This window comes from Pungitius pungitius, chromosome 14 (genome assembly GCF_949316345.1).
Source record: "Pungitius pungitius chromosome 14, fPunPun2.1, whole genome shotgun sequence".
Lineage (NCBI taxonomy): Eukaryota > Metazoa > Chordata > Actinopteri > Perciformes > Gasterosteidae > Pungitius > Pungitius pungitius.
The window spans coordinates 6,961,014-6,978,597 of record NC_084913.1 but is presented as its reverse complement, the minus strand read 5'-3'; the positions used below and the strand labels follow the sequence as shown (position 1 = coordinate 6,978,597).

Here is a 17,584-nt window from a genome sequence, read left to right as displayed (position 1 = left end):
CGTCTGTATATGCGTTATTCCCTCTTTATTTGAAGCATCAAGTCATTAAACAGCATGTGTTCATTAACATACACTGCAAAGATTGTGGTATGCGCGCTCCGTTGCACACAGTTGCCAACCCGATCGTCTCTCAAATGTGTGTACCAACATACCAACAATGTTCGTCACACACAAGATTATAACATTTAGACGTGATGCTGCAGTTTAAACGGGCTGCGGATAATAGCAGTGCGTTAATCCACGAGTGATCACTAACAAACTGACCAAAACGTTGGCACATGGCTGTCCCTGTTTGACAGGTATTAACGGGGAACTATTTTACATCAAGTTAAAGACTAATTTAACGAGGAATAAATTGATGACTCTATGTCACAACTCTTAATATCACAGGTATACGATAAAGCAGTGGTATCAGCCTGAAGTGTATCAGAGCATATGACAGACTGACAGAGCAATGATTGTTTTTTTACGAGTGGATACATTTTTACCTGAAACAATGTCATTGAAACAATTGCATTGTATGAAAAATTGACAAAACTACATAAATGAGTGAAAATACAGATATACCTCTTCAATAAATAACAAACAATCAAACTCGCGTTTCAGCAAACAAGGAAAAAACCATCCCTCTTTGCAATGATAACATTAAATGACACGTTAAAGGTTTGTTTATCCTCCATCTCCTAAATATATTCTTAACCTCTCTTGTGATTAAATCCTGATTCAAATGCGCTTAGTTGACCCCAAACTCTGACAATGGTTTAGAAATATTAATATTACATCCCAAATTGTTGTTATCATGTTCTCAATACAAAAAGAGTAAACCCCTACAAGAATTATATTATTTCAATATAATGAAAGTGTTTGTGGTCCAGCGCCTGCCTCTCCAAAATTTTGATTTACTTGAGAGTGGGAGGGTAAAAAGGAGGATCATAAAAAGGACAACAAAAGGACAAAATATCAACACAAAGAAAGATAATAATCTGGAGCCAAGGAGATTAAATTGTTGTTGTTATTCTTCACTGGGGCTTTGGGGATCAGGGTGAGGAGGACGTTGTGTTTCCTTGTCATCTTGAAAAAGCAATTTCTCCTTTGTCTAGGACACAATAAACTATAACAAAAGAAAAGCTTGTAAGTCACAACAACATGTATTATACTCTGTAATCCTCCCATATCACAAAAATGTTACTCCATTTTTGTTATAGCCGACTGATGAAGAAGATTGAGACTTAAGAATTATTTAAAAAGATGCACATGCAAACCTCATGAAATAAAAAGGCTGTCACCAAATTAGCTGCAATCTGCAAAAAGCAGACCATCTGATGGTGGTCTGAAAATAGATTTGTGTGCAATTTACAAGGAAATTGAACATTTGTGAGTTGTTATTGACTTATTTGGGCCATTTTAGCAAAGCGACACGCTCCGTGTGATTTAAACAATGTGATAAGTGATACACAACTTCTATAATGTGATAAATTGCAGCATGTCTAGAAATGAAAACCAGTTAAGATTTAATGCCGCCATTGTAAATATCTGCACAAAATAAGAGCATTTTCCTTTTCATAATAATTGTCAATCTCACTGCATTCTCACTATTCACTCTTTATTCCAGACAGCCTAACAGAAAATAAATTACAGGAAAATGACAAGCAACAACAATAACTCAATGAGAGATTTCAAGAGAAGCAATATCCCAAGATTGTTTTTGAATGGAGGATGTATTTGTGGTGATGAAAAATGAACTCTGCAACATAATGTGCACCTTTTGAAAAGGAAATAATCTATATTTTCATTATCTGAATTTGTTTGCTATTCGCAGCCAGATGCAGAGATTTTATTTTATTTTTTGAACAGCAATTCCTAGTCAAGCAATGATGTTGATGTAATTGTAACCCCTGCTAGGTTAATACAAGCTGATAAATGTGTAATGCATGTGGAGGTTTTGAGAGATTCACCATCCATTGCATGTACCATGCATAATGGTTTGATAAGCATTGCACAAGATGTGGCATTATCTCCAGCATCAAACATCAAACAACATCCTCATCCCTTTCACTTCACCCACATCATCAACCAACACTGCAACCTGAGTAGATAGCAGTGAAAACACGGTCCATTCAGCAATTATTCACAGAGTCTTGGACTAATGGTGCTCTGGATGCACAGACACAGCAAATGTAGGGAGTTAGTGGACCAGAAGCAATGGCCCCATACCGAGCATGTGCTCTTTCTATGTGCACATGTGTGTGTGTGTGTGTGTGTGTGTGTGTGTGTGTGTGTGTGTGGAAGGGAGAGCATCATCTATAACTGATTCAAAAGAAGCGAAACATGTCTAATTATAAATCCCCACCACAACTTTGGAGACCAACTCACTTTTCCCTCTCCATCCTCTCTCTTTCCCTCTTTCTCCCCCTCGTTCCCTCCCTCCCAAACTGGGCTCCATATCAGGCAGATGAAAACATAACCTGTCACATTCCATCCCATTAAACCAGCTACAAACCATGTGGTCTACTCACATGGAGGAGCGAAGTGAGGGAGAGAGAGAGATAGAGAGGGCAGTGCATTTGAATTCACTCCGGACTAATGAATTATTCACAATCTTTATGCTAATGTCATTTTAATGTTAAGAACACTGACAGATATGCAAAGTGAAGCATACAGTATGAAGCGGTATGCTCGCCATAAACTTACACTACACATACATACAATTGTATTAAAACCTTGAAATTTCTAACGTATCTATACTGCACATACTTTACATGAATTTAAAATGTGTAATTATCCTTTGCAATACCTAATGCATTTGAGAGCTTTCCCAGAGCTCCCAAATCTGTGCATTAGAGGGTTTTTTTTCTATGTGCCTCCATCAGCTGCCATTTGATGTCAGGCAGAGCAAGGTAATGACAGTGCACTCACTTGCACAGTCATTAGCCCCGCTTAATGCTGGGAATTAACACAAATTAAGTGAAGTTAAGTACATGCATTAGAGGAGCTGGTTCGGGGAGAGCTTTCACTGCTGATTCGCATGTTCACCGGAGTCCACACAGACAGGGAACACAAAACTAAAGTATACACACATAACCGCACTCAACTGATAAATTACCATCCATGGGGAAGGTGGCAAATACATTGAGGACTGATTATCGGTGTTGTGCAAGGAGAGCAAATGGAGCTCTAAGGACACCTAGTGGTCATATTACTGCCACATAGTTCAGGTTGGTGTTAAAAAAATGACAGAAAGTGTTTTCTGCTCCTACAAAAGAGATGGAGGGGTTCACTCTGTATGTGCATATTAATATGCATTGAATTGATGTTGCTTTTTTCAGCTTTTTTTGGGGGGGGGGGGGGGGTTAATTTGTTAAATATCATTGTTTTATTCTTTGTCTCGCACAAATTTACATTTTTATACATCTGACATGTTGGATGGACTTTAAATGGAATAATCTAATGTTGAACAAAATAAATCTTCAAAACAAATACATTTCTTGTGGGATAAATTGATGTGTGATAAAGGGTGTTCTTGAACTGCTTCTGTTTAAAATAGCTTTGGAAAATATGTTTGTCTTTTGTTAAGTAGTAGAATATGAATTGTGATGAAATACAAACAATTATTAAACTCTACAAGAAGTTGGTGAGGCAGAAGAAAGTATATTGATGGAAACATCTAAATCATTTCACATGTTTTTTTTTATCATGCAATGATCAGTTAAGAATTCAAATGTTTTACACCACATACTATGGGCTGCATCCTCATTTAAGGCTCAGACTGGTGTTTTTGTTAACTACAGAACTCTAGGCTAAACTGTCAGAGAAGACAGGAAGGATTACACTCTCATGTTCAGTAGAACTAACATCAATATCAAATGGGGTGGGTTCATTTCCAGTTACAACACACAGATTTGCCTATTAGTCCAAACTGCGGAGGGCTTTTTGAAAAGAGGCTAACATGATGAAACTGACAATCTCTCAAATCCATTTGGACCTCATTCAAGATTACATCTTTATCTGAGTGACTGCAGATTATTGTCCACAGAGAGGTGTGCTAAAGCTGGATTATCCACTTGCTGGGGGTCCTTCTGACCCCACGGAAGCAGCATGCCAGCGTCACACGCCCTTACATCTGTGGGTGTTTTTTCACTTGTTCGGGGCAGTAAAAATGAAACCAAAACCTCTCATCCTCAGATTACCATGGTTAGTGATCCACATATGTGGATAAAAAACAAGGTCACGGTCATTATGAATGCATTTGAAAGGGATGAACCACATATAAACCTCATGTTTTAACCCCAACCATGTTTAACCCAAAAATGTAAATGCTCTTGAGATGTTCACAAAAATGAAGGAAAAATAACAAAAACACCAATCTCAGAAAAAGATGCCCTAAAGTACTATCATATAGGACCATATCACATTGCTGTGGCAACGTATCCCCTTTGTTTCACCTTCCACCAGAGTACACTACATAGTTGGAGGTTTGTCACCATTTGGAAATCTGCAAAAGAACAAGTACGAGGGAAAACAAATTATTAAACAGATCCCTTACATTTTAAGTCTCTTGAATTTCAGTGTTGGCAACCTGCTGTCCTGCTCCTGGCTGGGATAGGTGATGATGCCTCTGCTCCCATCATAGAGGGAAGTGGTTCTTGGAAAGTGTCTAAATGTAATATCAGCTGGGCCGCTCCGAACAGCACTACCATGCTTGTGCTTCTTGTCTGAATTGGGAATGAATACAATGTTGTGGAATCAGGGGTGTCAAACCATTGGCAATACACAGTATAGTTTACTTTTATATATGGTAGTAAGGGAATAATTTGAACTGTACCGAAACAAAAGAGACACACTCACGCTGGTATGTGTAATGAGATTGGGCTTCGTCCACGTTACTTGGCAGGTTATCGTCCCCATGCATAAAATTCTGAAGACCCCCACTTATACTCATTCCTCCTAGAGGGTTTCGAGGCTTGATGGGTAGCAGCACAGGTAGGTTTATTTCAGTGGTAGGAAGTGAAGATCCATGGCATTTGGAGAAGGCCTTTAAGAGAAATATTAAATCAGAACCACAAAGAAGGAGGAAGCAATAATCCAGGACATGTTTACCTTTAAAAACCTAAGCAGATATTCCGATAATGTGAGACTCCAGGGCCAACTCAATGTCTTTGACCTACTGACATTTGCATCCTAGCTGGAACAGCTTTTCTATTTCTTCCTATGGCCCCTATGTCACTTCTGTTTGGCCACTCCTCCTGCACACTTGGCAAGCGGTCGGAGATTAGATTGCTTATTGTTCCACATGTATAAGCATCTTATAGAGGAGTATTAAAATATACTCATCAATAACAATAACCATTCAAACAAAAGCAGAGGAAAAAGCATAACTTGACGGTCAGCCGAGATGACAGCTATGAGAAGTCAATAGGGGGAGTTTGTGTTTTTAATGAGAAAACCCAGGACTTCTGCTCGGTCATTTCCACGTCTATAATGCTAACAAGCAGAGGGGGTCGTGTTGACCTGGCTAATAGGGGGTAAATCCACTGGTGCATTATCGGCCGGGCACATTTCATCTAATCAGCAGGATGATGCCAGCAGGCTTAGGCTGCTTTTAATTCAGAGCTGCAGGAGAATCGCTGCCTCGGTTTCTCATTACATGAACATCAAATCTGTCGAACTGAAAGAGATTGATCTCAGCTTTTCCCCTTTTTTAGTCCCCTTGGGTTTTGGTTGTTGATATATTGATTATTTCAGTTGGACGTCATCTTATCTTACGTTACAGTAAATACTACTACAAAAAAGTCTTTTACTTCATGTTGTTGTCCTAAATGTAATCAAATTTCAACAAAAACAAAAATACAGTACACTGCAATACTACAAATAACTTTTTGTCCTCGATGGCATTATTTACATATATTCTGTGCGTTCCTGAGTGAACATGCATGTTGTGTGCAGTACTCACTGCTGGATCTGCACTGAACAGCTCGGCCCTGGTCCTCTCCTCCAGGGTGACCATCACTCCGTCCAGGACTTGCAACTGGGACAAGCGAAGTACCATCTCCGGTCTGTAGAGAGAATTTTTGGCCACCTGAAATAAGAAATAAAAAATACCTGTTTGATGAAAAAACGCAGTTTTATAAATTATTTAGGATAAACAGGATACTATGTGGGTCGCAATTTAGTTATGTTTCCAACAGCTGTTCCAGTGACCCAGCTGACAGCAGCAGATAGCTCCCATGTGTGGGCATCCTGTGGCCATCGTACAAATTCGTCCTGTCCAGTCACAGAACCTTGTGTTCCTATAGGCCACCGCTGCTGTGATTAAGTTGTGAGAGCGTGCCACTGGATGTCCAGTGGAGTGGAGAAGAAAGACTTTGGCCGGGGCGACATGGGTGAGGTAGCAATCTCATGCTGTCAACAGCAGGAGTTATTGTCTCCAGGGTGGCTGTTGGCCTCTACCGCCTGGCAGGATTAGCCCCCCCCCCCCCCTGTGGGAAGAGAAGCGGGATGGGGTCCAGCAGAATAGAGGAGCCCGCAGCTGAGCATTGCCCAACGGACTATCGGAAGGCCTTGAGTTGCAGGCTCTGCTCATGCCTGATCCATGAGCTCCAGATGGGTGATGTAACCGGACCAATAGTGCCGTGCCATTTGGTCAAGGGATTTGTCTCTGATGCCGGCCAGTTTGAGGCACAGCAGATGGCCCATCATGTAATCGCTTAATTTGGAAACATAGAGTTACGCCGGGATAGTGTTTTGGATTGTGCGTGAGTGAGAAATTGAGCCGGTCAGCATGTTTTTGATCATTTGTTGGCGAGTGGAAGAATTCGATGTGTCCTGTAAGTAGACTCACATCACTAGGCAAAACTCACAATAGGGAAACAAGTGTGGCAAATATTTCTTCACATTACCTAAAATGTGTTTGATGTGAAAAACAATTGTAACACTTACGGAGTTGCCAACAACAGAAAGCTCGGTCAGCGAAGGAAGAACTTCTAGTTTGTCAAGCTCTGTGATGTCCTACAAATGTAAAGAAACAACGATTCATTAAAGCATTTGACTTTTCGCAGCCACCGCATTTGGAGCTCCTTTCCAACTGGTTGTGGTCTACTGTGTGTTGAAAATGGAGAGATTTATATCAGAGTAGAACCTTTCATAATTTGTGATTATGGAGGCCAGAAGCAGCTGATGGGAGGGATTACATGTGTGAGCTCTCATTAATCTCATGAGAGTTTTGGCACGCAAAGGGGCACAGGGGTGTTTTTTCTCATTCCCAGGTTTATGGTTGCATTTGGCTGTAATTCAGAGACGCCCCCCACTGTCCGTCCTGTGGCGCTGGGATGATTGCTGTATTTTATATCTTAATTGAATGCATAGAAACATTAAGTATCGGAAGGGAAGAAGGAACTAGCAACAAAAGTACAAATCACTCGCCCCGGGTGAGAAGCAGATGCAGACTGAGAAGCTGATTACACGTTGTCCTGATTGTTCCCCTCTCTCTTCATACACACGGCCCTGACCTTCAATCAAACTTGATTCTCCTTAATGCTACCCCTCGCACGCCACAGCGGGGTGGTAATGACTCATGATTACTATACTTCGTCTTACTTTGCAAATGCAGGGAAAAGTAATACTGTTGCACGCTGCATAAAATACATTCTCAAACATTCTTCATATGAGCCAATCAGTAAAATGTGGTGATAAATCAAAAGCTGCACCAAAGCTTGCCGTGACCTTGGTGGTCACATCAGAAAATCCTTGTGGTGTGACTCGTTAAGGTGGTTTCAAGGGAAATCGGAATATGCAATTTGATCAAAAAATAGAATATATACATTATAAATATCCATCACACGAGGGGACCAATGGTGCAGAAGGAAAATACCTGCAACTTGTTCATGCCAAGAAAGAGCTTGCGGAGCTCAGTCAAAGGTTCAAGATGGTTGAGCTCCCGGATCCGGTTATCTGCTAGGTGCAGTTCAAGCAGGACGTTCTGGGCTATGAAAGAGTTATCAGCCAGAACTTTGATCCGATTCCTGTCCAACACAAGCTCTCTCAGCTGGTGAAGGCCCTCCAATCCTTCCACCTGGCTGATCTCATTATCTATCAAGAGAGGAACATCATCAAAACAATGGGATGTCTTATATTGTTATGTACAAAAAGGAGAGTAAATTGAACACCCTAAAGAATATCAAATGCAGCATTTCAAGGGCAAAATTAACATTTGTTGGTCGGGTACCCAGTTGTAAAAGCAATGAAATTACAGAGGTGGCTTTGAAAGGTTTCGAAGCAAAAAATGAAGAATGGACAAGTATGGTTGGCTTTGTGGGACAAATTGCCTCTGACAAAGACAAACTCTATCAAAAGCCATCAAAAGCGATTGAAAGAAAGTCAGTCAGTCCTCCTTTTCTTTGGGTCTCAGCTCCCGCCTGGCTTACAGTCTATGGGAGACTTTTCTCTCAGTGCTTGCCTTTTCACAGGCTTTATGCACTGCACTTTCAACAGGCTGCGTGGGAGAGGGCTGGTGCGCCAAGCAGACATACCTTGAAGGAAGAGCGCTTTAAGATTGGTGAGCCTGCTGAGCTGCAGATTGGCCATATTGGAGATGCCATTGTGACTCAAATGCAGCACCTCCAGGCTGTCCATCAGTGGCTCCAGGCTGACAGTGGCCCCAGTTTCCCTTACACAAAGTCACAGAATGACAGCTTGAAACCTCTATGGTTAAATGAACATCTTTATCGCCCTCCTGCTGCCTAATTTAACCGGTCGGACCTCACACAAATAGACCACCTCAAAGGCAATCACATCCAGGGCAAACAAAACCACTGCTTATGTGCTGATTTCTATGAAATAATGTTGGAATTTTATAAAATTTGAAATATACAGTTTTTATTAGGAATAACATATCAAGAGATTATAGATATTAAATGATTTTGAATCAAATGAAAACATCGTAACACTAACCCTAACCCTTTTTGATGGTTTGTATCAACTGAGGCAAAAAAAGAGACATTAAATTCACAGGATGGTCAGTGGTGCCCCCTACTGGTTACAGTTCATACATTCCTCACCCATTGCAACAGTTAGACATGGTCAAATGTAAAAATACGTGGCAGTAATAACTTTCTTACCCTTTGCCTTTGGAAAGGCTGTGTTGGCCGTAACCACTGGAGTGAACTTTGCTGTAAAGAATCTGTCTGTTTGTGAGCGAAGCCTGAGTCTTCTGTCTCGGCAAGATGGACTCAATGTGATTGTAGTTCAGGCACAGAGCCTAACAAAAAGGAAAATAATTGATTTGTCCACAGCTCAGATGATTTATAAGCCGGACGGTTTTTGGACATTCGGTGCATTTTGTACTTTGATGTTGGGCAGGTAAATGAGGCCAGAAAAAGAGGTGAGGTTGTTGTGGTCTAAGTTGACACTTCGCAGGCCACAGAACAGGTCCTCTGGAGACAGATCAACTGTCCTGTGGAGGAAACAAACCCATTTGATTTGCCTCATCTTTCAAACAATGTAAATCACTATAGGCGTGCTCCTTTATGTTCGTGTTTATGTCTGTTTAGCCTGACTTCTACCTAATAGAGCAGGACTGCAGGGTAAGGATAGGGATGTCTGTGTAATTTGAGTGGCCCAGCTTCTCTGCTATCATGTCAGGGGTTAGTCTTCCTCCAAACATATCCTTTGCACTTTCACACTCAGTCACCTCCTGGAGAAAACAACAGCAAATACATAACAATATCTGATAGGTTGGACTGCTTGTACTTTTTTTTAAATACTACTACAATGTCCATAAATACCACTGCTAAGCCATCCAGAGCTTTTAGGGAGGGTAGATGGAAGACTACATAAATCCGATAGTTTTCCAGTTTCTCCGCTAAAGGATTCCCATAAAGATCCAGGATGATGAGGTTCGTCAATCCCTGAAAAGAAAGTGCAGCCTATGAGCTCTGACTGCATGCGTGGAGAACCGTGTGATAATCTGAAACCTGGGATCCTCTTTTCTCTCCCACTTGCCTTCAGATAGTAGATGTCCCTGGACGTAGAGATTCGGTTGTTGCCGATGTAGAGCTCAAGAAGGGAGCGAACCCTGTGGATGCCACGCAGGCTACCGATACAGTTGTTCACCACGGACACAAAGGACAGGTTAGGCAGCCGGTCCAAGACCGAGGCCTCCAGACTAGACAGCTGATTCCCATCTACACTCAGTTTACTTAGACAATGCAGTTTTGATAGTCCTGAAGAAAGACAAGACAGAGACATAATGATGGCTGTTGTGCTATGGTTTGGGGTGTAAGACTTAAATAAGAAGCAACTCCTTTGTTAGGCAGGTCCCAACCCTGCAATACCAACTTCATTGTTAGTGGTTGTGTGACTAACCATCGAGTGTGCTAATGCTGTTGTTGTTGAGTGAAAGCTCCTCCAGCTTCAAACAGCTGTCCAAACCCTCAACTTTGGTAATGTCATTATCATTGAAGGAAGCCCAGCGGAGGTTGACCAGCTTATTCAGATTAATCAGTTTGGAAATCCTCTGGCTGTCAAGGTTCAGGACAGTGATCTAGTCAACATTCAGGGCCACAAAAACAGAGACATTTATTAATCTATACATTTCTTAATCTTGCATTACAGTCACAAATGTTTAGCCACAGTGGTAACATCATACATCCTGTAAAGAGTCATCCATCCTCGAGGAGTTATTTTGCTACAACTGCACTTTTAGAAATCCCACCTTTCAGGGAGAAACCCACAAGTCCGTAGCTCACCTTTTCGGTCCAGTCAGGCTGCAGCTCTCGGCTGAGGCTCGTGGGGGGAGGACTGAGAGGACATAGGAGCTGAGCTGTTGGCAGCAGGCTGAGACTGCGAGGTCGACCACTGTTGGTACTTGAGTGAGCCAGCAGAGATTCCTGCGAGGAGCGTGTCAACAGGTCTAATTGAATTACAGCGCGTCCTGAACTATACAGTTAGATGTTCAGCTTGTGTGTGTTCTTTATTGGAGCACCTTCATTCTTATTTAAACAAACACAAATCTGTAAGATCTTAACCTGGGTAATTTTGGATCCAGCAGCCATCAGAACGGCGTAGGAAGCCTCCTCCTCTGCTACCATCGTATCGTCCAGGTGTGTGAGGGATGTTAGACGGCCGAGTATGGTCATTCGGACTGTTTCAGACTAAGAAAAAGTAGAATAAGTTTCACTATGCACCTCCTCGTCGTTCCTCGCGATTTTATTCCTGGGATGAAAGCACGCACCCTGATCCAGGGGTTATGTCGGGTGTCAAGCTTCAGCAGAGCAGGAGTGTGTTTTCTCAGCACAGCTGTATCCTCTCTGGCCTTGGTCAGCTTGTTCCAGCGCAGGTCGAGCAGTTTGAGCCGTTCCAACTTCCTCAGCCCTTCCAGGGTCACTAGGCGATTGTAGCTAGCGTCCAAAAACTCAAGGTTGGGCTGCGTTTTAGGTAATAGAGACAAAAGACGTGTTGATAGCAGAGGTTACTGTGATAATGCTAATCTCTTATGACTCTTATGATTATTATCTTATCAGTTTAACCTTAATAAAACCATTTCTTATTGTCATCCCCCTACCATGTGAGAAATGTCATTCAAGTGTGTGAAGTCATTGAAGCTGATGGTAAGGTGCCGCAGAGCCGTGAGGCGGGAAATCTCCTTCATTTTACTCAGACTGTTGCCATGAAGGTTCAGCACCTGTACGTTGAATGCAAGGAAGATTATTGTAGGTAGGCTACATGAAATGGCTTCAAAACTCGAGCCGGCCTTTGAAAAGCCAACACGACTTACAGTGATTTGACTGAGGACATTGGCTCCGGTCATATTAAGCAGAATTTTGTCATCCAAGCTCAACAACCTGGGCTGTGGTTTCAGCGCAGGTTCCATGTTAAGGACGTCGTTGTTGGACGGAGTATCGTCAAGGCCCCCGTTGTGTTTTTGTTTTTCTTGATCCTAGTAACAACATAACACAAACCATGTGAACTGTGTGGTAAGTAAACAGTGATTGATTTGAACAGATTATTAAAATAGAATTATAATTTCTAAAACAAGTATGCAACTAGAAAAGTGACAAAAAAAAATCTGAATTATTTTGTATTATCCATAAAATCCATGATAACGAATTTTGCAGAGCTAAGCAAAAAAAGGGATTTATCTTTTTATATTTATAGTTATAGGTGTCATATTAATAACAATAGGGTGATATTCCCTTTCAACAGGGTGTTATGACTCGTGTCATATAATATCAAACTAACGAGCGAGACCAAGGAATGAATTACCCCGCTGGTGATGTATTCAAAATATATGATGTACTCAGGCAGGACGAGCTCACGGTCGAACACAAACCACTGTCTTCGTCTGGGACTGCACTCAGGACCCGTCTGTGTTTTGGTTGAGTTGTGTCCCTCTAAATGAAAAACACACACAGATGCAAACACACCTAATAAATATGGAGTTGTTTCATTCTGAATGCAGCATACCTTCACTTATTGCAGTTCTCTGCTTAGCCTCGACATTGCGATAAACAGAGTAGGCTCTCGGATACAGGCTTCTGTCCGGCTGGTCGCCCTCTCGGAGAGGCACGCTGTGGCCCACGAAAACCTTTGAAACAATAATCTGACCTGCCGGCAAAAAACAGTATGGCTTTAGAAAAATAAAAAAATCTACAGTCACAGCTGAGGGGGGTAGAAAATTTTAATTCTATATTTATGAAAAAGACCTGAACGGAACTCACCGTGCCTGAAGCGCATTGTGTCCGTACAGGGCTTGGAACCATCTTGGCCGGCCTGGCGCAGTGCATGTTCAATTCTGGGCAGTTCAGCCAAACTCAGGCTGTTGGATAAAGGTATTGCACCTTCTCTTTCCAATGCCTAGTAAACATGTTAGGACTATGTGAAAACATGAAAATGACTCATTCTGTTCTATTTCACAGCACTTGTGTGTAGTTACTCCTGTTCTCAAACATGCGTCTTTTAGTATAAAAAAATAATTTATAAAAAATATTTTTGAAACTGTGATTTGCATGCTTAAAGTTTTTTTCTCAGAAGAATATATTCTGGGCGGTGGAGTGTTGTTGGAAGGCGGGCAGAAGTAAACACACCATATTTTGCTCAGTTGTATTGAAGCCTTCTGCTAGAATGCTCAAAATTTCTTCCCTCTCGTCATTTTTTTCAGGGTCAGCTACGTAGAACAAGTGCTCCAACCGACGTCTGTAATTTTTACTTTAAAAAAAATAAAATTAGATAAAAATGTTACTTATAATCAAAATAGTACGGTTTTAAAGGATTGTTTATAGTTGGATTACAAAACTTTTTGTTATCTGCACTTTTCACTACAGTTTAGATCAACTTACTGTGAAGAAATATCAGACTCTTTGCTCTCAAGCAGGGTGTGAAATTTGTCCTCAAAGCGAAGCCTTAAAGCACTGTTGTGGATGCGCATTACTCTATTGATCGTAATGCCAGCAATGTTGTAAACCTTAAAGTCGGAATGAGAGAAGCGGGAATGCAGGAGGTCGCAACAGGAAGTAAACCTGTTGAGTACATTATATAGAACATATGAGTTAAGGGCTGCTTTTTATTTGTCCTTTGTGAACTGAGACTATTTGTAACTGTATTTAAATGTATTGTGCCTAGTGTGTACCATGGGTCTGTGGAGCAGCCCTCTTCCAAACGGATATTTCCAACACTTTCCAGCTCCATCAATAGAAACTGGACAGTATATTCCATCATGCGTGTGGCTTGTGTCAAACCCCGCTCATACCAGACTTCAACCCTGAATGCACAAGAGGGAGCATTATTATATTGTTATATTGGAAAATTATATCTTTATTGTATTCAAAGATACAGACTCATCCAGCCTCCTCGTCCACAGCACCAGTCTCTCCCTCAGTGCGTCAATCTTGCTGAGTATTTTGTGCTCCAGGGCTGGATCGCAACCGGTGTCATTGGTTGAGTCACTTCTGTCGATTGAACCTTCACCCAGGTGCGTCGAACTGTCCTCCAACGCGCAGGCAGGCTTCTTAAGACTAGCTTGCACCTTGGAGAGCTCACCTTCAAGCTAGGTATGCAACCAGATGAAAGCAGATTTCGTAACTTTGTACTACAGCAAACAATCTTTTTATAGCTGTTAAAATAATTTCATAAATGGTACATACACTCTTGAGGGCGTGATTGAGTGTTCTGATGCATTCTTCTGGTAACTGTAACATAGTTTTCTTCCTCTCTTTCAGAGTGAGCCGCATCTCTGCCAGGTTCCTCTGGGCAGTTCGTATACGCATGTTGTAGTACATCATTTTCTTCATTACTGTTAACTGAAGAGGATAACAATGCAAACAAAACCAACAGATGCAACAAAAAAAACACAATTACAAAAGCATGGCATACATTTTTTCAAACCAGATTTTGTGTACCACAATACCTTAATGAGATATCCAAAAGAATTATAGGATTCCCACTAAATTAAAGGGAAATGCCGACATGTAATACAAAACACTGAGAATTAGGGAATTAGGAAACGTCTTCTTAATACCGCAGCTGTTTCCTTGACTTGCTTGCTCAACACATCGTAGGTGTCAAGTCGCTGGAGGCCCGGGATGTGGTAAAGAACGTGTGTGGCGTAGTTACACAGAAGACACACTGGGTTTGAGGTTGACGTTGAGTCCTTCAGTGCTAGTTCTCTCAGATTGGTTAAGGGGGCCAGCAGGCTCAGGTCCTGTTACACCAATATATGACAGCAGAAGACACAGGCTAGGTCAGAAAAAAAAAGAATACATCATATATACATATATGTGTTATGGCATTTGATTTGTATATATACTGCTTTACATCAGCTAAAAAAACCTATTTTAATGATAAAGGAACAGTATGACGAGCTGTATTGAATGCGTGAATGACAATAGTTGCATTTGATTCCTGATTCCTCAAAGCCAAGCTGGGATGTGCCAAAAGGTAGATTGCAGGAATATGATCATGGTGTTAATCCTCGAATCAAGGCCTGAGCCAAAATACTGTCACATCAAAATGCCCTTGAACAAAACGACGATGAAAGAACCAATGCTCTGAATTAGTCTGTCAATTACAGTATGTGCTTAAAGTGCATCTATGATGATAAAACAACATCATAAAAATGTAGTCCGTGTTTACCTTTTATTTTTAATAGATGTAGTCATGAATGTATATCGTTGAATCCTGAATGATATAACGTGAAATACTGCTACTCAATACCTTATACATTATACTCTGAATTAGTCTGTCAATTACAGTATGTGCTTAAAGTGCATCACCGACTATTATGATAAAACAACATCATAAAAATGTAGTCGGTGTTTACCTTTTATTTTTAATAGATGTAGTCATGAATGTGTATCGTTGAATCCTGAATGATATAACTTGAAATGCTGCTACTCAATACCTTACTGAAGGCCTGTGCCCATTGAAGAAATAATTGAAAATGTGACTTGACCCTCACATTTCACGAGAATTTTAATGGCCCCTATAAGACCAACAATTTTAATACAATATTACAAATAAATAGGAAAAACTTTTCACGGAAGAAATGTCAATAGCATTTTTCTTTTCTCACCTTAAATGAGCTGATCTTGTTCCCGGCCAGATTAAGAATCTCAAGGCTGACATTAGAATCAAGGCTATGCCCTTAAAAGAATTTTAAAGTATTACATTTTTTTTAAACAGCTCACTGAATTGCAATTAAACTTGACACTAAAATACAGAGGTATCAGGAAAAACTTACCAATCTTTTCAATATTGTTGTCAGCAAGGTTTAGTTCTTTGAGGTTTTGAAGCATGTTCAAGCCCTTGAGAAAAATGAAAAACACACACATAACCGTTTAAAAAAAATAGCTGAAATATTTACGAATTTTTTAGAACTTGCAAAGTCAATTCAACAGAAATTCAGAAAAAAAAACAATCCGAAGTCAACACTGTATTAAGAATATTGTATGATAAACATGCAAACATACTGACAGACAGAAAGACGGGAGTTCAAACCTTTATCTGAGTAATGCAGTTGTTGTTGAGCCACAAGACTTCTAGGTTGATCTGCAATTCTAAATTCTTTATTTCACAGATTTGATTATCATACAGGTAAAGTTTCTCTAGTAGAAGACAATTACGTAGCCCAGATATCCCCTGAAAAATAAGAGACAGTTGCACATTATTTATTTGTTGTGGGACATAAATGGTGGTCAATGCATGCAACATTTGTTGTCTTTAAATGCCACAACGGGGAGAAATGTGGTGAAATTGTAGTTTACAAGAAAATAACAACAACAAAAAGAAAAAATGATTCAAGGCATCACCTACTGCATAATAGTTTTCACCAGAGCCAGAATTATTAAAAAAACATGACCACCATAACAAACTTACAGTCAGATGGCACTGGACTACCCAGAGCTCCCGAAGCAGAGGACAGCACTCAAGTCCTTCGATGTGTTTTATGTTCTGGCCCAAAACGATGAACTGGCAGAGCCTTGGGAAGAACGAAGGCCCCACCATGCGAGGGAAACCCGAGAAGAAGATCTCCAGGGAGCTGACGCTGCTGCCTTCTTGGGCAATTCTTTCATAGGACACTCCATTGGCCAAGCACTGTTGACAAAAAAAAATATTTGAAAAGGAAAATGACAGGGGAGTGAAAATTATTAAGTAAAAATCTATAGATGTATAGATAGTATTGCAAATATTACTAACTGGATAACTGGATATAAACTTCAAATCCTTTATCATTTTTGCCAAATGAATGAATTCATACTCACCAGTTCCTTTACCACCTCTTCGTCACTGCGGTTCATTTGCTTCTCGCTCTGTATCATAACTTTACTACCTTGAAATTTTCTGAAGCTCAGGATAACGCTTGGAAGAATATTACATTTTCCCTTTTAGTGCATAACTAAATCCTACTTCATACTCGTGTTCTATTGGGAGACTAAAGAAGGTCCATGTGGATCAGGCTGCCAGATAGGATGTAACGTTACGGTTAAATAACTGAGGCAAGCAAGTAAACAAACATACGAAATGCCGTCTCACATTGATGCTAACCAGCTAGGTAGCAATAGAGTTAATGTTAGCTAACTTTACATTCATGTTTTCAATTTACCCTTGGATTAAAAAAAACAGCACTAATTTTCGGGGGAAAATTAATTATTACCGGCGAACTTTGGAGCTGAAAACTCTGTGGCCCAACAGAGATCAGCCCAATGTTTGATAGTGGCAGTAGTCCGTTTCCATGCAGGGGCGTCTGGTTGCTAAGGAGCCATGTTGAGACATTTGCGGTTCGGATCATATTTAAAGCTACCACGTGAGGGAGCTACACTGCAACATACATCTTAAAAATATATATATAGCACTTGATTTGTTTTTGGGCACACTTTTCATACAACGTCACACTTGAAAATTCGTGGCATTTAAAAAAAACGTTTTTATGATTGACTTTGATTTTCGGATATCTTCATAACGCTCCCTCAGCATCCTATTCGTCTGACTTATGTGTACCAGTCACTGCAGGCTTGCTTCTTCACACCAAGCACAATTCAGCTGTCGCCCACTCCTTCAACGTAAAACCCTTGACTTTTGATTTTTACGCCGAAAT

General features: G+C 40.7%; 1 protein-coding gene across 1 annotated transcript; it reads right to left on the bottom strand.

Moving 5' to 3' along the window:
- Positions 1–1,372: 1,372 nt before the first annotated feature.
- Positions 1,373–17,556, bottom strand: lrrc9 (leucine rich repeat containing 9). The gene is made up of 32 exons (XM_037487124.2): positions 16,752–17,556; positions 16,366–16,584; positions 15,988–16,128; positions 15,731–15,794; positions 15,563–15,633; positions 14,510–14,692; positions 14,136–14,291; positions 13,830–14,038; positions 13,622–13,753; positions 13,332–13,511; positions 13,080–13,200; positions 12,714–12,849; positions 12,460–12,600; positions 12,259–12,386; positions 11,771–11,932; positions 11,558–11,677; positions 11,228–11,419; positions 11,022–11,147; positions 10,743–10,883; positions 10,360–10,537; positions 9,997–10,217; positions 9,780–9,902; positions 9,558–9,688; positions 9,340–9,448; positions 9,114–9,253; positions 8,526–8,662; positions 7,868–8,085; positions 6,937–7,005; positions 5,951–6,076; positions 4,846–5,032; positions 4,577–4,712; positions 1,373–4,492 (listed from the first exon to the last, which is right to left on the bottom strand). The coding sequence occupies exons 1-32, from the start codon at positions 16,806–16,808 to the stop codon at positions 4,459–4,461; spliced, it is 4,488 nt and encodes a 1,495-aa protein (XP_037343021.2). The 5' UTR covers positions 16,809–17,556; the 3' UTR covers positions 1,373–4,458.
- Between the last annotated feature and the right edge of the window lie 28 nt (positions 17,557–17,584).

What these genes read in the sequence shown, in the direction of transcription:
- lrrc9 (XM_037487124.2), bottom strand. Translation starts at nt 16,808, where the DNA reads ATGATACAGAGCGAGAAGCAAATGAACCGCAGTGACGAAGAGGTGGTA. An exon ending in TTGAATACATCACCAGCGGG is followed by an intron (nt 11,933 to 12,258) that starts GTAATTCATTCC and finishes TGTTGTTACTAG; the next exon opens with GATCAAGAAAAACAAAAACA. An exon ending in ATGTCCTCAGTCAAATCACT is followed by an intron (nt 11,678 to 11,770) that starts GTAAGTCGTGTT and finishes TTCAACGTACAG; the next exon opens with GTGCTGAACCTTCATGGCAA.